This window comes from Actinia tenebrosa, unplaced genomic scaffold (genome assembly GCF_029948245.1).
Source record: "Actinia tenebrosa isolate PJP-AT-01 unplaced genomic scaffold, QUT_ActTen_1.0 PGA_scaffold13__45_contigs__length_12533684, whole genome shotgun sequence".
Classification (NCBI taxonomy): Eukaryota; Metazoa; Cnidaria; class Anthozoa; order Actiniaria; family Actiniidae; genus Actinia; species Actinia tenebrosa.
The window spans coordinates 5758390-5778981 of NW_028292573.1; the positions used below are offsets into that span (position 1 = coordinate 5758390).

Here is a 20592-nt window from a genome sequence, read left to right on the forward strand (position 1 = left end):
TCAAAGTTATTTTATCCAAAAGAGAACGCCATCCAAATCTAAAAACTTTAACTTCGCCATAGACCTAACACACACCGAATTAAGCAGGCTGTCATGTTCTGTGACTTAGCGGGCTAGGCATGACAAACGTCGTAGTCAGATACCGGAAATTTACGTTCTCTTTTGGATAAGGTTTAATGGCTTCATAAGTTTGTACAGTGAAATGTCTGACGCACGTTTAGTAACCTATTTCATATTTTCGTAATTGTAAAATCCTTCACCACTTTTCCTGCCAAATTTGTTTCTGGCTACAAGATCTTTGAGGATTTCTGGAGGCTTGAATAACTCCACATCTGGGTACTTTTCTGCCCAACCTGAAATATTGAAAACACTTCTTTAGCTTTACATAAATCCTTGAAACAACATCTGGGCTGATCTAAGTCACAGCTAAGTCACAGATCAAACCCTGAAACAACCTTAAATTTAAGTCAGGGCACAACTAACTCATACAAGGAATTTTAAATTTTGCGTGGTGAAAAAATAAATGGCATTTTTGAAATTAATGGGTGATGCAAAAACTAAATGTAATAGCCCAAATTTGTGGCCGCCTTCTTTCACTCGCAGAAATTCGACGAACCTGCACGTTTTTTACACTAACACAACGTCATTAAATCAGTAGAATCTACTTGTTTGATCAACTAATATTGTTAAAATTATTATTCAGTACTTCCACACTGAAACACAATGAAACGATAACTGATTTCTAACTATAGCACTTCATTACAATCTTTGAATATCAGTTTTTCAGACAGTTTGTTTCGATGACTGATGGTACAACTTTAATAAAAATGCTGAATCTCTGAGACCCCGTCATTGGAGTGCTTGCTCTGTGGAAGGTCCCTGACAGATTTGTACATATTTACTTTATTGTTTTCCTTTGCAAATTTCGTAAAATAAAATAAAATAAAAAGAATTAAGAAATAAAAATAAAATAAAATAAATCTCATGTGTCTATGTGCACGATCTTAAAATGTATTTTTTTAAAGAGGGAACCTAGATCAACAGAGTGATTTTCTCCTTTCGACGTATCTCGTGGTGACCACGCTTAGATGCATTCCCGACGTGCGAATCTGCAGGGTTTGTATGCCGGAATTAGTTTCTTTTATTTAGACGAAAAGGAAGCTGTGAAGAAGTCTCTTGAAAACGTTCAGTTATCTTTGCATTTGAACTCCATTTTTGGAACCACCTACTCAGTGCGTCAATCATGACAAAACAATCATAGCTCTTTAGAAAGTTTAAATCACACTGTTTTTCAAAGAGGAAGATATAATATTTAATATTTCTTTAATACCCATTTACCGCTATGCGCTACTTCAGCCAAGTGTGGCGTGGGTTGTATCAGAAATACTTGTCGAGGAGAATGACAGGAGGCGAAGGGGAGGGGAGGGGAGGGGAGGGGAGGGGAGGGAGGGAGGGGAGGGGAGGGGATGTGTATATGACGATGTTCGTCTAGTTCTTACTTTAATCTTCACGTACCTTGCATAATAAATAGTGTGGTGTCGAGTCCAACATAATCTGCAAGCTCGAATGGACCCATGGGATAGCCTGGGAAAGTAATCATAGTTGCATTAATAAAAAATCCATGGACAAACATATGGTAAAGTGCTAATCATATATCCGTGAAATAGTAGACTACTAACTAATTAGTACAAAAATAGCACCAATGAAACAATCGAAAACAAAAGAAATAGATGTTTAGTGCTATTTTGTTTTTGTGCTAATTCACGGACATATGGTTTGCCACAAAATTGTGTTGTAAAGAGGACGGCATAAGGTCCGGTCAATATAGAACTGCTCCCAGACCCTATACTACTCAGAAACTTCATTTCTCAATATCAGAGCGCCTCCAGAAAGGCTCATTTTGTTTTCTGTGTTGTGTATGGGAGGGGGTGGGGAACTGTCTCATATTTCTGATGGGGGAAACCACTCACTACTGCTGACTAATTCCCTTTCCCTTCCCTTCCAAAAAAATACTTGTAAGATAAGATACAACTGTCAATGGACAATTAGTCCCACTCAAATATCAACGAATCATACCTGCCTCCCATCCCTAATGAACACACTAAAGGCCGAATTAGACGGTGCGATTTTCGCCTACAACCATCGCATGCAACCTGCCCACGCCATACTTACGACATGAGTTGTGTCGTGTAATTCTGTCCTACAACTCACTCAAGTCTGATGTGTGCGACTACAAAAAAGTTGTAGAGTTTTAAAACGTGTTTTAAAATCCTGCGATAGTCGTAGCGAAATTTGCTAAAAAAAACCCCTACCGTGAGGGAGTCTGTGGGGAAATTTGTGGGGGAGTCCGTGGGGCGATAAAAATGTCGGACAAAACAACAACAACACCGATTTTGCCAACCAAAACAAGCCCACCAAAAAAAGAGTAAGTTAATTTTACTGATGAAGAAGTTGATCTTTTAATCGGTCTCTGGAGTAAAGAAGAGTGTTTTATTCAACTGTAAACACGCCGATTACTTCAAAAAAGATACGAGACACGTAGCGAGTTGTAGGTGAAATGTGGTAGGCGTGTGGATCTAACCTAAGTCATGTCGTAAGTATGACGTGAGCAGGTTGCATGCGATGTTTGTAGGCGAAAATCGTACCGTCTAATTTGGCCTTAAGAGGGACAAAGGCACTACCAAACCCCCTCCCCCCTTCCCCACCAGATACGGCCCTCTATCTAATTATTTCCTTGACATTTAGTGAGGTTTTTAATAGTTTTATTCCTTAAAGAAACGATTTAATGATAGAAACTCGAACGTTCCAAAGTGGCTCTTGCTATCACATCTACTTCCAATAACGAGGACGGCCAGCGTCACAAAGCACGTCACCTCAATTGAATCCCCCCAAAAACCGGCGAAACATCTTAAGAAATCGTTAAATCCGATAAGAGATGGAACAATTACTTTAGCAAACACAGAATCTATTAAGATTGTATTACGGCCGAATCAGACTTCATAAGAACCGCTACGTCTAGCTAAATATTGGATTTCCTAGTATAAGAATTTGTTTTTCCTACTTTGCGTATTCTAGCATTGTTAAATCCGGTGAAGGTGTCTTTTTATAACAATAACAGCGTCAAAGAGGAAAGTCACTGAGATGGGGCACAGGTAACCCAAGCAATGTCTTTGGGAATGCCAATGAAAAACGAGAAAAGAAAAGAAAAAAAAAAAAAAAAAAAAGAAAAAAGAAAAAAGAGAACAACAACAACAAACAAACCTTTTCAAATGTAAAAACAACAACAAACACAACTGACCGTTTCTGTGCTGATAATCAATTTGAGAGTCAAAAAATTCTCTTCAAAATGTTTTTAATTAAAAATTTGTTGAGACTTTCAATATATTTTTCCCGATTTCTCCTGTATTCGTTGAAAAAAAAACAAAAAAGAACCCACAGATTTCTCAAAGTTATTGCTTGTGCTGCTTTAGGAAAGAACGCGCGCTGGCAAAAATTGGCGCGAAAATGAATTATCGCGAAAGTTCCCGCCAAATCCACAGGAAACCCATCAGTATAAACCAAAAAGAACCAGTCGTATATTTTCAGAGACTACAAAAGACTTTTCTACGGTGGCCCGTTAGGGTCATGCGTGATATTTTTTGAACTTGTATGTGTTTTTTTTAATTATTAATTCGTGGTTTTCATTTTCGTTCTTGTCTTTTTGGGGGATGCTTTATTCAGTTCCGCTAAATGAAAAGCATGAACAATTAAATTCCAAACTCGAGATATCGACTTATAACCCAAGATATCGATTTATAACCCGAGATATCGATTTATAACCCGAGATGTTGACTTATATACTTTGATATCGATTTCCAAGAAATCCTTCTCACAAAAAAATGGATTCGGCCAGAGCCTCATTCTTCACTGCTGGCCAGAAGAAACGCAGACTCTGGGTATGAGATGGATTCACATATATTTAATGTCAACACTGGAAAACATTTGCTGGAAAAACATGCAGAAAAAAGTATGGGAAAATGTCATAGTATTGTTTTAACCTTTAGGTGATTGCATCCTCATCTCCCATAGTGCATTTTGGGCTTGGTATACAACATACAACGATCTTTTTTTGAAACATCAATGCACATGCTTAAACTGCCAAGATGTCAAAAGTACCTTCTCAGCTCCCTCCCCCAGGGACTTTTGACTGGTAACCAATCTTCCTCGACAAATCGACACGGACAGACAGACGTACAGTGACCAAGGGAAATAGAGGGACTTAGCTTACAGTCTACCTCATTACAGACAAAAACATCTCTAAACCTAGGTAAATGAGAATCAACTGATTCTTGAGTAAACACTTCAGAATATCTCAAGGTCATAGTCACTACAAGCAAGGTTTATTTTCAGTTATGTGTGGGAATCCACTATTTTTAACTCATACACTTTTTACTAAGTCATAATATTCTTCAAAGGACGAAAACAATTGTAATATAGTTTAAAAAACAAGCAAAATCAGAAAGCTTCCTGACAATCAATAATAGCGGAAAACATTTTATTACTTCTTTCCAAGAGGCATTCATATTTTTCACGTAACACTAACGAAAACACATAACCAAAGTAGCAATAGATTTTTTCTGCGGATTCATTAGTTTGAGTTTTGTAGAATAATAATATTTATTTATTTGCTATAAATGGTTTTTGTTGGTCACAAAAAATAATTTACAAATGACTACATCAATTCAAAATAAATTCCAAATAGATTGATACATTTTGAACAGTGATCGAAATTTGAAGTAAAAATAATAATAAAAACACTTAAACGATTTTTCAAAATAAAGCTAACTAAAATAAGATCAGAATCTTCGTATTATGAAAAGGAAAAAAAGCAATAGAAAAATTAATAATTTCAAAACAACTATTTTATTTTCAAAAACACCATTAAGAGGACCGGAAATGCTAGAAATTTTTTATGAATATTAATAACGAATTGGTTTGTTTTTGTTTCTCTGATTGATGAAAAAATATCTTATTCATGAGATGCATTTTGATTCATTTGTTTACAATCAGACTATCAATATAAATCCTCCACTCTCTCACTAACTATTAATTTAAACTTCCAAAACCGTGTACAGAGAACGTTCGAAAGATTTCAAAAATATAGATATAAAATCTTTCGTGAGCTACATTTTTTAAGAAAAAAAAAAACAACTTAAATTGCACTACAAAGTTACCAAAGAATAATAAAGTTATATTGACTTCCGATACGGAAACAAAAGCGAAAATGCAAATGTACTCAATTATCAATAATCATTCAGCCTTTTGAGGTCGAGATATTGTAATTACTTCAATGAAATTAAGTTCAAAACAAAAACAAAATAAACTACCGCCTGAAAATCTGTACATCTGTTTCACTGAATCACTGATGAACAAATATAGAATCGTGTATAGATAATCCTAGCACAAACATCCTTTCTCAAACAGTATTTTCTAAGTCGCAAGAGTAAATATTATGAATCCACTAATCGTATTCTCCTTTTTTCCCCGATCAACTCTTTAGAGCATGGATTTTTTTTACACTTAATAACAACATACTAAATGCTAATAATACAGCTCATTAACTCATCTCGAATGTCTTGCTGTTTCAAGAATGCGGCCACAGTCTTGTACCACATTACTCAAACTGGCTCTCCTTTATCTTCTGAAGAATTAACAATTTCCTTTGGGTCGTCTTGATTCTGTGTAACATCGATAGGGGGAGTAGCTTGTTCGTTTTCGTCGCTTCCTTGTGGTCGTATACAGCTGTAGTAATCCTTCTTAGAAAAGCCTGATTGAAAAGCTGGTTTTTCCTCTGCTTGCTCGTCTGGTTTCTCGTCTGGTTTTTCGTCTAGTTTCTCGGTTGCTTTATGAGGTTTAGGCAAAGTATGGGGAGGAACCTTGGCGGGTAATTTTTCGACAGGACTACTATCTGTACTGTCTTTGGCTTGTTGTGTTATTTCTACGTTTTCTTGTTGGACTGGAATTTCTTGTAAGGCATCAGGGTCGCTAGCACTTCCAGTAGATTCGGTCTTGGACCCAGAATTCTTTCTCTGTCTCGATAGCAAAGGAAAGTCGTCTGCCAAACTCGTTTGTTTTTTGAAGGGCTTCGGTTTGAAAGCATCTAAATGCGAAGCGCTGAATTTCTTCTGCAAGAAACGTGGTTTTCCATCGTTTCCTGCGTCACTTGGTAGACTATCGCTCGTGTCAGACCCGACAGATTCCCTCCTGTCTGTAGCACCAGTAGTATGATCAACCGAACGAGTCCTCTGTCTCGAGGAAGCAGAAGAATGACTAGAACTGCTTGGTGTATGGAGCTTAAACGGCATCGGAGCAGTACTTGTCGACGGAAACTTCCGAGGAAGAGAACTATGCCCAGGAAGTTTCCCAGTAGGGCTACTATAATCATCAGGCTTACTGCTTTTGTCATCTCCAACCACAGCTCCTTCACCAGTAGGTTTATCTGCAGGCATTTCAGCTGTAGATTTACTCTCTTGTGTTTCAAATCCTTCGTTCAAAGCGTCCTCTATTTCTCGTAGATCGTCTTTCTGCGCTTCGACGACTACAGCTGCCTGTGTTTTATCCTCGCTAGCCACAGTAAATTCCGTCTTCTCTGTCATTCCTTCGGATTCAAGCTCCGTAATGCGAGCTCTAAGCACTAGAACAAGCTCCTCAAGTCTCTGGTTTTCGGCTTTACAATCAGAGTACGACTTCTCCAAGGCTTTGTATCTCTCTGCAGCTTCTTCAACCTCCTGCCTCAGCTTTTGAATCTCATTTTCGTGTGCTTCACAATTGGCTGCCATTTCCGAGCTCTGTTGCTGATCCGAAACGCTGTTTGTTTGTTCGACCGTATCTCGTTCTTTTGTCAAATTTTCCCACAAAGCTTGAAGTCCAGCGTTCTTTTTTCGCAGGTCTTTACCTTCCTTCTTCGAGGTTTCTTTATCAACTGACCCTTCTAGGTTCATAGCCCCATTTGAGCCGTTTATAACCGCGTTCGAAGAGGGTTCCATGAAGCGATTTGAATCAACAGGTCTCTCTACGTACTCCAAAGCTGTTTCCTTTTCAGCGTCTATCATTGGAGAGACATTTTCGAGTTGAGAGTCACGCTCTCTATTCGTGTTCTCGTGTTTCAGAGGTTTTCCTGTCAACGTTACATCCTTCGAATTCTCTCCCGTCGTGGTCTCCTTTGGAGCTTCATGATCCTCAAGCGATTCGGCCATGTCGAATTCTCGTTGACACGCAACCCGCTCGTACAATGGTGTGACTAGATTTCCATGCTTCGTATTGTCAACATCATTCTTCTCGACCAATGAACCGTGGAGATATGGACTTTCTTGTACGAATTGTAAGTATTTACTTTCACATGCTTCTGATTCTTCTAATTTTCTAACGAGTATCTGTATTTGACCTTCTAGGACTACGCGTTTTGTCTTTTCTTCCTTCAGTAGACTCCGACAATTTTCGTATTTTTCGCAATACTCTTTTGAAATTACAGACAGCTGGGTTTCAAATAGCGACGTTTCTTTTTCGCGACATGATCTCGCTTCAACTGCTAATGCCTTCCATTTGTTTAGCTCCAGTATTGCATTTTCGCTTCGCTTTTTGTAAAAAGCAAGTAGAATGTGTAGTTCGTGATGTAGGTCAGGTATTGAAGAAAAATCTCGTGTGGTAACGTCTTTTTTAAACGTCTCTTCGTTCTTACTACTTTGTTTGTATTTATTTAGGATTTGACGGATTTTATCTTCATGAGATTCGTTAATCTTTTGTAAATAAGCAATAGTAATGTCACGCTCTGCAACTTCACCGTGACATGCTCTTAAACGTAACTCACATTCCCAGCATGCTTCATGCCCTTCTTCTACATTAAAGTCACTTTTCTCTTCTTCATGGATACTTTCTTTCTCAAAGTCGATCAAACATTGGTCATACTTTGATTGCCAGTGATGCACAGCTTCTTCAAGCTTGTAAATCTCTTCCTGTGAATGACGCCTTGATTTTTCATACAGTTGTTTACACTGTCTTACTTGATTATCTCTTTCGTTCAACGTTTTCTTCAGCTCCGTAACCTGTTGTCGTAATGCTGTATTCATTCTTTCACCTTCCAAAATATCGTTTTCAGCGTTTTGAAGACGTTCAAATATTACTTCTTTTTCTCGACTGAGAACTTGGAATTTTTTCTGTAATTCACTACCTCCATCTGATGTTTCGAAATTGCATTCCATCAGTTCTTCCGCTTCACTCACAGAACTCTTTCTTCTATTCGTATTATTTCTTCCATTTTCACGCCTAGTGTGTCGATTCCGATGATTGTAGAACTCCAAACTAGCCTCCAATTCAGCGTTTTTTGTTTGCAGCTTGTAAACCTGTCCAACAGCTTCTCTTCTCTTCCTTTCTAAGATTTCTTGATTCTGTTCGAGCTCTGATACCTTCCGCAACGCTGCCATATTATCTTTCTCTATCTCCAAAGCGACCTGTTTTATGCTTTGAATTTGCTTCCCTAAATACGCCTCTCTATTCACAAGATTTAAATTCTTTACTTCTAATCTACTAATAGCCTTGCAAGCCTCCAGGTACTCGTCTCGTCTTTTCTTGTTTAGCTTCTCAGCTTCTTGATTCATTCATTACCTGTAGTCGTTCGGCCTTCCTATTGGCTACGCGAATATCTTGTTCCAAACTAGCGGTTTTCTCGTGGTAAAACAAAATATCATCTTGGTAAGCTTTTTCTTGCTGTCCTCTTCTCTCGCATAAAGTTTTGAGTGCTGCAATCTTCTTATCAGCTTGTCTTAGTTCGTGCTTTGCATTGACGACACAGTTTTTCTCCATGAGATCTTATTCCGCTTCAGCGGATAATTCCTAATCACTTTCGCAACATCCTTCCAGAAGCCAGACTTCAAACCCTCAACCACGAAACATTATTCGGGGAAAAATTTAAATATCTAAGTTCTAGCCCCTTTTGTCCAAGCTTTAGAGTTTAAATTAAGAAAATGAAAAGATATTTATATCCAGAATGATATATAGACTTAGAAGAATAAAAAACGCTGTTGAAATTGAACATAAAAAAAATTTTTTTTCACAACTCGAGAAGAAAGGATGAGAAAGACTGTTTTGCAAGAAAGATAAGCCCATCCAAAAACAATGATAACTGATACAGGAAAAAAAAATTATTATTAAAGGAACTAAACTATTTATCGATTAATTATTTATTTCAATTCTATTGAAGATAAATGAGTTTTTTTGGGGGGTCAATCAGTTGAAACCGCACCAATGCTTTGTGAATGAATTAATGGATGCATAAATGATGACGAAAGCTGTTTAGGAAGGATGTAAAAAAATTTCACTCTTAAAATGCCCTTTTTTTGCATTATTTTTTTAACCTAAATCCTCCACGTTGACACCCTTCTTGTTATTTTTGTCCTAGCTGTATATTTTTTTAGCAGAAAAAAGTTATAATAATTATAATAACAAATTTTACAATCATTACTCCCTATTAGGGGCTCTTCACGGTGATGCTTGCTCCACACACACTACCACTACATTCTACATATTAAAACACTCAACACCTGCCTCACATATTGATTTTTACGGAAACTCTAAACGTATTAACACTAAACTAAAATCATGAGTAAAAAATTGAAATTTAACATTTTGAACCAATATTGGTATATATCATAGGTTGGTCATTCAAAATAAAAATTTCATTTATCTCAGATAAATTAACAACAGATTTCTTTTAACTGTCGTTAATTAACTCCATTCTTTTCCTTTTTTTCTATTTTCCTTACGTAAATTTCTAATACAAATTCACAAAAAATCTTAGATTTTCATTACAATGCTCAGTTATTTTAAGAATTGTCAAATCTCAAAATATAATTTATTACACACAATCTCAAAATAAACTATTTTATAAAAAGTTAATAGATTTTGGGTGTTTAGCGTAGAAAGTGCAAAAAGAAGGAATATTTTAGATCATTGAAAACTTTTGCAGATTTGTTAAAAAAAAATGAAATGGAAAGATTTATTATTTATGGAAAGCAGACAGACTGATTGAGAGAATTAATTTACAAAAGCTTCAATAACAAGAAGAAAGACAGATGGCTTGAAGTAATTATTAAAATGAATGAAGAAGTCAATCAAAATGGAAAGAATACCTCTATGGATTTCAAAAGATGCTAAATATAGACACTGAATGTAACATTGCATGCCATATTGCAGGTTATATTGCTTAAGTAGAATCGTTGTCTACCACAGCAACATTGCTTGCAACAATTTGCAACATGTGACTTGGCTTGCAACATAGATTGCCTGCAACATTAGTTGCAATGTTGCATCATGTTTCCGTAGCTTTAAGATTAACTGCAGCTGTAACATTTCATGAAATTACTTTTATTTTTTAGCAAGAGTAAATTATCATTATTATGACTACCACAATTACCACCTTCATCATCATTAATACCACAATCTACACCATCACCACCATCATCATAAGGGACAAGACTAAAACAGTAGTCTAAAACAGAGAACCGACTTTATAGATTAGATGATGTGCACTGCTAAATAACTCCTGGTAGGGTTCCAGGTAACCGCCCTCCCCTACCCTACCCTCTTGTCACATAAGAAGAAAATTGTTTTCACCTTATGACTGATAATACTTTGTTTTCTATGTCAATTCTGCATGCTAATTATGATTGGCTGTATTTTTGAACACAGCCAATTGAAGGCTAGCCTCCTTCGCAGCCCCTGTGAGGTGCTTCTGGTTCTGCGAAGGTGACTAATCGAAGGCAAGATAAGGAATAAAATGTAAAGTAGAAATGATGAATCAATTAAATAATTTTCTACTTACCTGCTCCAAGTTTCATAGCAGTGTCAATATCCTTGGCTGTAGCATCCCCTGAGATCAACATGGAATAAAAATAAATGGAAGTCATGATGAATAAGATCTAAAAAAGTAAGGTGGGCATACTGTTTATAGACATCCAGGTGGTGATGAAAATTGTTACTAAATCTGTGAATATAATGGGAAACTCTGAAGATGAATTGAGTATGCATGTATATTGGCAGCAAAACCAATAGTGAGTAAAGATATACATGTACTATTCTTTCCAATTGTCCCATACACAAGGATGGATCCAGGAGGGGGGGGGGGGGGGGGGGGAGGCAAAAAAAAGAAAAAAAAAACAAACAAAACTGAAGAATTAGATGCTTTTTTTATTGTTTTCTGTTGTGTTGATGAAAGAAACTCAATTAGCCCCCCCTAAACTCAATTAGCCCCCCCTAAAAGTTTGGCTGGATGCGCCCTTGATACACCTAATCAAAATATGGAGACCAATTTGAATAACACTATTGTTCTGCACTGACTAGCGACTAACTAGCCTCTCATACATGTGAAAACACTTTTGTTTCCACGTGAACACGAGGCTAGTCAGTCAGTAGGCAGTGCAGAACAATAGTTATTCAAATTGGTCATCATATTTCAGTGTACAAAGCTCTTTGAAGGGCAGAATGCCACTAATGTTTTATACCTCGTTCCAACATCCTGACTGCCTCAGCCATGTAAGGCACGAGAAGACGATTGACTACAAATCCTGGTGTATCCTGAGATAATAAAATGCAAAAAGAAAAACCTGATTATGATTATATTTTATTTAGTTTCACCTAATTCCAATAATGTTGTCATATAAAAATGAAAATAAAAAATAGGAATTTTTGAGAGAGTAACTATTATTAACTAATATTTTATTATTATAACTATTATTATTATTGAGAATAACTGTTTTAAAGTATACCATCAAGATAATATCAAAAATGCCAGTCTATATGTCAATCAATACCTTCAAAACAGTAAAATAATTACAACAGTTTTGCTTCAAAAATACACCACCCTTGAAAATCCCCTCTCAAGGGAAGTCTATGAGCCGAGTCTAGGAATCAAACCTAAGACTCTAGAGGTGAGTGCAATTCCACTACATCACCCTTGAAAATCCCCTCTCAAGGGAAGTCTATGAGCCGAGTCCAGGAATCAAACCTAAGACTCTAGAGGTGAGTGCAATTCCACTACACCACCCTTGAAAATCCCCTCTCAAGGGAAGTCTATGAGCCGAGTCCAGGAATCAAACCTAAGACTCTAGAGGTGAGTGCACTACGGCTACACCACCCTTGAAAATCCCCTCTCAAGGGAAGTCTATGAGCTGAGTCCAGGAGTCAAACCTAAGACTCTAGAGGTGAGTGCAATTCCATTACACCACCCTTGAAAATCCCCTCTCAAGGGAAGTCTATGAGCTGAGTCCAGGAGTCAAACCTAAGACTCTAGAGGTGAGTGCACTATGGCTACACCACCCTTGAAAATCCCCTCTCAAGGGAAGTCTATGAGCTAAGTCTAGGAATCAAACCTAAGACTCTAGAGGTGAGAGGCGAGTGCACTACCACTACACCACCCTTGAAAATCCCCTCTCATGGGAAGTCTATGAGCCAAGTCTAGGAATCAAACCTAAGACCCCAGAAAAGAGTGCACTACAGCTACACAATCCCCTCTCAAAAGAAGTCTATGAGCCAAGTCTAGGAATCAAACCTAAGACTCTAGAGGTGAGAGGCGAGTGCACTACCACTACACCACCCTTGAAAATCCCCTCTCATGGGAAGTCTATGAGCCAAGTCTAGGAATCAAACCTAAGACCCCAGAAAAGAGTGCACTACAGCTACACAATCCCCTCTCAAAAGAAGTCTATGAGCCAAGTCTAGGAATCAAACCTAAGACTCTAGAGGTGAGAGGCGAGTGCACTACCACTACACCACCCTTGAAAATCCCCTCTCAAGGGAAGTCTATGAGCTAAGTCTAGGAATCAAACCTAAGACCCCAGAGGTGAGTGAACTTTGGCTACATCACCCTTGAAAATCCCCTCCCATATTATGGTTGAGTCTATCATATACAAACCTTGCATGTGACAGGAACTTTTCCGAGGCTCTTACTGAACTGGAATAGTGCATCAAATGTCTCATTTGAAGTCTCTGGAATACGAATAACCTGGAATACAAATTATCAATCAGATTATTAACAAATTGGCAATAATTGATTTGGAATCGAAAACACAACAGAAATCAGTCACCCAGGATAAGTAATATACAGTATTTGTGTCCGTGTTGTATCCAATATACCAACTCTCTGGTACGCCTTGACTTTGTATATCTGATACAACACAACCACTTATACTGTATATGTTACTAATAATAAATTAGTGATGTCTGATCTGTATCCTTGGGCTTTCAATTATAAATTCTAAACACAAGATTGGCACATTTGATGTTGTTTGTCTATGGTACCTCTACAAGTTTCATCAATGGAACTGGATTGAAGAAATGTAATCCTCCAAATCTATCCTTTCTGGCAGTAACCTGTGCAATATCGCCGACGGGAAGAGATGACGTGTTGGTTGCAAAGAGGGTGTTGCTGTGAATGAAAATGGACTTAGACTTTATTTATTCACACACAATTATTTATTCACAAAAATATATTAAACAAAAGAAGGTGAGAAATTCAGGATAAAATCGCATGCACACTGGAAAGGATCCTTAAACTACAGACTGACTTATAAAAGTGAGAATCGAAAAACCGTGGGCCCTAGAAATATTCTAGGAATGTTCTATTCTTCTTTGGCCAATTCAGATTGGCTTTCTGACCAGAAAATAACAAAAAGATAACAACGCTTCTGATTGGCTATTGAAAATTCTTGAAATATTTCTAGGTGCCCACGGTTTTTCGATAACACTGTAATACTATTACGAAAAGTGAAAAGGTGTGTGTGTGGTTGTTGAAGTAACAAATTTTATTTATAATCGCTGTTGTTTTATGGATGGCAAGGGTGCTGGCGTAATTGGGTTGAGTACCACACTCCATTCACTAATGCAGCACAGTTTTTAGAGGGCGTGGAGGGCTTAAAGTAATGGCCAGTTCTCCTTCAGACAGTGTCCAGCCAAAACTAGGAATATTTGTGTCTGGTCAAACCTTTGCTTTGCCCGTCATTTTGACCAGCAATGCTGATTCAGAAAAGAGGTATAACAAAGCTGTAAACTATTTTTGCCTGCTCATCATGACTGGCGTCCAACCCTGGCCATTATCTTAAGTCCTGGTATAAGGCTAGTCTCCTTGAAGTGGATTATAAGAGAATGGAATGAGACTTAAAACAGTTGCTAAGGAGACTAGTATAAAGCAAGATAATAATAATAAGATTGTTAAAGATATGATAATATGATTCATGAGACATGAGAAATTATTAATAGCAAAGTTTGCGCTGACATCACCTACTGTTACTTATTTGCAAACCAGAGATCTACTGGTTAAGAAAGAAAATTAGAATGATCTTTTGCAATGGTTGGCAAATTTGAATGAGAAAAGAATCCTGACGTCAGAGTTTGTTAACAGTGAATATTGAATAAGGTAATCTGCATTAATACCATCTAGCTCATGATTCCTGGTTAACAACACATCTGCAATAGTCTTACCTTGGAGCAGCCTCATCAAGTGCAGTAAACAGCTTGTGCTTTACTTTCATATTCTCAACAATTGCTTCAATCACCAGGTCACTGTCAGCCACGGATCCAGTAGTGTCTAATGAGATCTTGATGCGTGACAGAGTTTCACCTACAAATTTCTTTCCATCCTTCAAACACAAACACAGTTCTTTGAATCAGCTCAGAAGTTAATAGCTAATCCAAGTCAAGTGTGACCAGTAAATTATTCTGAGAAGTCAAATGTAGATTTCAAGACTTCATGTTTAGTTTCAAATGTGTAGTTCCAGAAATTATCCACACCCAACCCACAGAGGAATTTGCAATTTCCGAAGGGTGGGGGGGGTCAGAGAAAGAACAAAAATTACAGAGTTTGTATGGAAGAAAATTGGAATTTCTGAGTGTAGGGGGGGTGTCTAAAAAAATTCCTTGGGGGGGGGGGGGGGAGTATGGATTATTTTTGGAACTACACAATCTCCAATCAACCACTCCAATATTTCAAAAAACATTCAGTAAAGAATTAGGTTTTGAACCAGCTATCAGGAATGGTTGTGAAATATCATCAAAAAGAATTCACTTCCCAACCACTTCGCTGAGATACTATTCACAATGTGAATTTGCCGTAAACTGATATGCCTCCATATGTAACACAGCATTAGCTTGGAAGTTATTTCTGGGTTCAATGAAATTGAAGTTACAATAAGAAGCATGTGAACCTAATAATAATAATAATAATAATAATAATAATAATAATGAAAACTTTATTTTTAACATTTTTACAGCAATTATAAATCTCTCTACTTAAAGGCAATTTACAATTGACTACTCGAATATGACTTGCGAACACTTGAAAATTCACAAAACTAAAACTTTATCAATTCAGGATTATCCCATGCTTTGTTACGACAACAAAAAATGTAATAAGTGGATCTGAATAATAATAATAATAATAACTTTATTGACAATAATAATTAACTAATAATTCATTATAATATGAGACGTGATAAGAATATTGCTATAATTATAAAACAAAAAAGAAAAGATTATGAATATAAAATAACAAATCTATATAATATTTACTTATTTATCAATGAAAACATATTTGTAAAATAAATTAATAGCTCAAAACACGAGTCCAGCTCTTCACACTGATATAATACTATATTAAAACTATACATTTATTATTAAAATCTAAATATTTCTAAATTTCCGCTACATTGGCGTTAAGATTAAAGTCATTCTAGAATTCATTGTCCTTAAAAAAAATAAAAATAAAAAATAAAATAATAATAATAATAATAAATAACGATAATAATAAATATATAGATAACATTTCAGCTCATAACAATTGGACAATAATTTTAATTTTATGAGATAAAGATTGTAAAAATGCATCGAGTTCTACATTATAATGTGCTATGTAAGAACCTCCCGTTAACTTGATAAAAGTTTTTCAAAACCAGCATTTACCTCTGGGTTGTCTTTGTATTGTTTCTTGGTGACGCGACCAAGACTGCGCTCAATACTTTGCAAAGTTTTGATTAGAATTGCATTTGTTTGATCAACTATCGTTACTTGATATTTTGCCACAGCAGCGACCTATGAATAAAAAAGTATATGAACAATGAACTCTTGGACCTGCAAAAGCATTACTGGCAATAATCTATTTGCATTACTTCTATTCACTGGCTTTTGTATGTTAAATGACACAATTTGATGCTAACGCAGCTTTCACCGCTTTAAGTCCACTGGATTGGGTCGCTGGTTTGAGCGCTGAGGTCGTCACACAAGGGTTCTCTCCGAGTTCTCCAGTTTCCTCCCTTCATATAAATCAACAATGTGAGTTGAGCGTTGTGTGCATAGAATATTGAATGTAGTGGTAGTGTGTGTGAGCGAAAAGTGTCCCCAATTAGTGCTAAAGCACTAGTATGACTAGACACTTAGATAAAGATATTTATTTATTAATTTATTTTATTTGGATGTAAACTTTAAAAAGCCTGTGCATAGAAGTATAAATTAGAATTATAACATTAAATTTGGTAATGATTTTGTACGTCTAGCTGTAAAATAACCACAGCATAATTCAGTATTTTCTGTAGCGTGAAGCAAGGGTTGCAAAGCTTGGGGTGATGGGGGATAGGGGGGATGGTTAACACAGTTATTTCATTTTTCTACTCTTTTAGAAAAAGGGCAATAAAGTGTTTCTGGCTTTGCTTTACGTAAAACCTGTATACTTAATTCGCTAATGCCGGTTTAATAACCTGATTTAATTTTAAGAAGCATTTAATAGCATTAGAAGGCTCTACTGTTGTCCCACCATGGAATAATATTGGCTGAAGTATTCATTCTGTGAGTTTGGCATACCCTGACCTGTTAGATCATCCAGGCCCCAGGGTTCAATAATATTAAAAATTATAAAAATATATTTTTGGGAAGAGAAGGGTGTGGGAATTCACCTCCTTGTTTCCCCTCCCCCCATTCCTAATAAACAAGCTTCCTCCCCCCTCCCCATTATTATATAATAAACAAGAATCTGGTTTGAGCATCTAAAAATATATCTAAAATAGATATCCTTTTATGTTGTTTGGATAAATATTTTTCTTTATAAATAGGAATAATATATTTTCAACTTTGCATCACCTAAAATAGATCGTACAAAGTACACACTAGTGCAGACGTCACGCGCCACATAAGATTACTAAAGTTCAAGTCAGCCAAGGAAAAAGAAACAAACGTTCTCTAAACCTAAGTCATAGAATTACTTGTGAATAAATAATCAATATCTAATTCATGTAAAAATCAATACCTGAGCAATTCCTGCACCCATTAATCCACCTCCAAACACAGTCACATTATTAATGGCAGCTTTGTTAGACGAGGTTGAAAACCCGACTTGAGTCGCGCCTAAGTTCTTGTACAACAATGAGCGGCTGAGCCCTAGTCTTGAAGATGCACTAAAGGCAACTTGAAGGCTTCTACTAGCCATAGTGGTAATAGATTCCTGTTGAGTCCAAAGGGTCAAAGAACGTGGCAAATATGGTGGAGACGTTTCTTTTTCTAAAAACACTAAAATAACCAGGCGTTACTCGATGAACCGAGCAAGTGGGGGAATAAGCACTAAGCTAATAAACAAGATAAATTTTCTTGGATCAAACTGTTGAAAACTCCAAGCTTTACAAATCCAATCTAAAGAAAACCGAAAGGTAGAGGCACTAAAATAAGAAACTTTTGCATGCAATTAGTGTCCAGTCGTAGTGATTTTGATTATTTCTGAAATCAGAGTCTCGTGGTCAATTTTATGGAATCTTTGATCAAGGGATTCTACACTTGATTGATCAATCTTTTGTTGGTTATCTAGTTTCTTAATACTTATTGTTTGCGGTCAAAAGATGATGCTGACGATAGATTAATCGTCAGAGAGGAAGTGTGACTTAGGATTTACTGATGACTTCATAATTTCAGCTCAAAGGTCACTTCTGAAATCTTAGATAAAAGCCAACACGTTTGACGCGTTTGCTTGCTACCATTTGCTGTTGTAATTTCCACTCTAAACAAACATTGTTTTTTCGTGTGTTTTTATTCCAAGTTTTATCCAGAATCCAGTGATGTCAGATAACGCTGCTGAGCAAGCTTTACAGTATCTCCGTGATCCTGCAGTCGTGGTTGGTTTAGGAGCTGCTGCTGTTTCTCTTGCTTACATGGCTACGCGTCCAGAGCCTACTCCATGTCCTGTGAATGTTAAACAACAATCGATAGAGTTATCGGTGAGTATTATTTCTGTAACAAATACCCTGCTACTGAAACTAAGAAGAATGAAGCATGCAATGCCGATAAAATGATCAATATTTTATCAATTTATTCCATTTATTTTGCTATCAATATTTGGGGGGTGGGAAAATAACTTTCTTCGATGTTGGACTTTGATCCTTGCGTGACATTTCTAAAAAGTTAATTTGAACAGATCACCCATGCAAAGCGACGACGTAAAAATGAAATTTCAACTAAACTTTGTCATTCTCTGTGTGTATTAGGAACTCTATCCTTTTGAAATAAAATAAATATGGTTAAGGGAGAAAGCATGGCTAGACATCAGTTCTATGGTTGCTACGATACGAGTGGCATGTGGACTAAGCTTAAATCAATAAAAATTTGTGTTAACATGAATTTATTCAAAATTGTTTTGTTTTATGTACCAAAAGTGAATGAAATTTGATATTGTTCCCAAAAATAACAAGCAAAATTATAGCAGAGACCAAAACTATGATTATGTAAAAAATTGTGCAGTATTGATTTATTATTGTTGCAATAATCTAAAATGTCATACACATTTAAACTGTAGTCTTTTAATGATTGATAAAGAAAGGCAACTTCTTCTTCCACAACAGACACATTGTAGGGCAAAACAATAAAAATTTGTGCAACATTTCGTTGTTTTTACAGAACGATAACTTTGCCCGCAGAAGTGCTTTAACAGCAGATTTAGTGGAGTATCTATTTGAAGACTGTAGAACCACACATGAAGTATTCCTAAGAGGGGCCAGCATTTCAGGTCAGGCATTGTTATATCTCCAAAATCTGGTTTTCACTGCGCATGGAAGCATAAATGGAAACAGAAACATTAGATATCAAATGTTCCAGTGAAAATGAAAAGCTTAGCCATTTTAAATATGTCAATAGACCCCTTCACGGTTCCCTGCGCCATCTTGAAAGGTAACCGTGCCTTTGCAGTCGAAGCAAGATGAACGGTGAGCTTGCAATGATAGAAACATATGAATAATTGTCCAAGGTGTTAAAAAAGGTCTCTATTATTGCAAGCTCACTGTTCGTCTAGCTTTGATGCACAAGCACAATTACCTTTCGAGATGCGCAGGGAACTGTGAAAGGGAATAATGAAAAGGCAGCACTTATATTTAAGTTTTAGTTTTAGTTTTAGTTCTGTCTTTGGTCTAACATTTCTGGTCAAACTGACCAGCAAGAAAAAGATTTTACCTAGCAGACAAGTTTCAATTCTGGCTGAACATTGTTTGATGACCATGCAGCTGTTATTTTTATCCCAGAAAGCATGCACATAAGCAAAAAAAGAATGTAAGGTTTCCCTTTATTTTCTTATGCTTATCTGCTTCCATCTTTTGGCAGCTAGTGAAATCCAGATACTTATGCTTGGGTCCTTATGCTTCTGTGACTCATACACACAAGCAGCTAGGTCAAGCAAGCCAATTAGACTTGGAGATTTTTGCATAAAAACAAAGTTTTCATTAATTTTTCTTGTGTTTCTGTCAGATTCATCTTTACTAGAACATAGTGGTCTTATGCTCCTTACATCTCTTTCATTTGGTCATTGTTTGGTGTTTGATTCGACCGAGCGAGGGAGGTTAGCGAGGCAGTTGCCTCGGTAAAATGTCACAAAAATGCCCCTTAAAATGCTGAAATCGCATTTCCAAGGGTCTCAGTTTCAAAAGTTTCCAAGGGGTGCATGCCCTGGTTACGGCCCTGAAAACAGATACAAAATAATGTAAAAGTGTAATTATGCTTTTAATCACTTAACAGGGGATAAACCATGTCTCGGCCAGCGTTCCTCTCCAGATGGCCCATTTGAATGGCTTTCTTATGATGAAGTACTTGAAAGATCTTCATGCACAGGGTCTGGGCTTCTAGAGCTTGGTTGTAAAAATGTGGAGGACGATATCACATACATTGGAGTGTATGCGTCTAACAAGATAGAATGGGTCCTCGTTGAGCAAGCCTGTGCTATGTATTCTATGGTTATTATTCCACTTTACGATACACTGGGCCCTGATTCTTGTGTTTATATCATCAATCAAGGTACTTAGGTTCAACATCACAGAACAGTAATTGTAGAGATTCAGTGAATTGTGTGCAATGTGTCCTCTATTGTGCCCTCTACATGTACAGTGCATGAAGATATAGCAATATTCACTGTTTACAAACATTGAGGTCAGGAATCTTTTCTCATTCAAATTTGCCAAACATTAAAACAAAAGATCTGCTTGTTTCAGTAGCCAATAGATGTCTGGTTGGCACATTAATATTGATAGGTGAAGTCAGTGCAAACTAACC

General features: G+C 36.7%; 3 protein-coding genes across 5 annotated transcripts in view; 1 reads left to right on the forward strand and 2 right to left on the reverse strand.

Annotated features, from left to right (window-relative positions):
- LOC116286492 (hydroxyacyl-coenzyme A dehydrogenase, mitochondrial) lies at positions 1-17581 on the reverse strand. The gene is made up of 9 exons (XM_031693020.2): positions 17321-17581; positions 15985-16113; positions 14509-14666; positions 13330-13456; positions 12944-13033; positions 11535-11607; positions 10856-10903; positions 1516-1584; positions 1-353 (listed from the first exon to the last, which is right to left on the reverse strand). Exons 1-9 carry the CDS (start codon positions 17498-17500, stop codon positions 226-228), a joined length of 1002 nt encoding a protein of 333 aa, XP_031548880.1. The 5' UTR covers positions 17501-17581; the 3' UTR covers positions 1-225.
- On the reverse strand, positions 4358-8842 carry LOC148911671 (uncharacterized). The gene has a single exon (XM_089028853.1). The coding sequence runs from the start codon at positions 8631-8633 to the stop codon at positions 5658-5660; it is 2976 nt and encodes a 991-aa protein (XP_088884979.1). The 5' UTR covers positions 8634-8842; the 3' UTR covers positions 4358-5657.
- The window catches only part of LOC116286490 (long-chain-fatty-acid--CoA ligase 1), a 25637-nt gene continuing 12272 nt past the window's right edge, over positions 7228-20592 (forward strand). Inside the window, exons 1-4 of one of the 3 annotated variants that reach the window (XM_031693017.2) lie at positions 7228-7360; positions 18101-18278; positions 18955-19063; positions 20062-20337. In XM_031693017.2, coding sequence (XP_031548877.2) covers positions 18120-18278; positions 18955-19063; positions 20062-20337 — 544 coding nt within the window. In that variant the 5' untranslated portion in view covers positions 7228-7360; positions 18101-18119. Of the gene's footprint in view, positions 7361-17642; positions 17718-17951; positions 18279-18954; positions 19064-20061; positions 20338-20592 lie in introns of those variants that run through there. The other 2 variants (XM_031693015.2, XM_031693016.2) reach the window with 2 other exon arrangements.

Coding starts and splice junctions, on each gene's coding strand:
- LOC148911671 (XM_089028853.1), bottom strand. CDS start 8,633: ATGAATCAAGAAGCTGAGAAGCTAAACAAGAAAAGACGAGACGAGTAC.
- LOC116286492 (XM_031693020.2), bottom strand. CDS start 17,500: ATGGCTAGTAGAAGCCTTCAAGTTGCCTTTAGTGCATCTTCAAGACTA. Junction 16,114..17,320: donor TGGGTGCAGGAATTGCTCAG/GTATTGATTTTT, acceptor TTTTATTCATAG/GTCGCTGCTGTGGCAAAATA. Junction 13,457..14,508: donor CTTGATGAGGCTGCTCCAAG/GTAAGACTATTG, acceptor TTTCATTCACAG/CAACACCCTCTTTGCAACCA.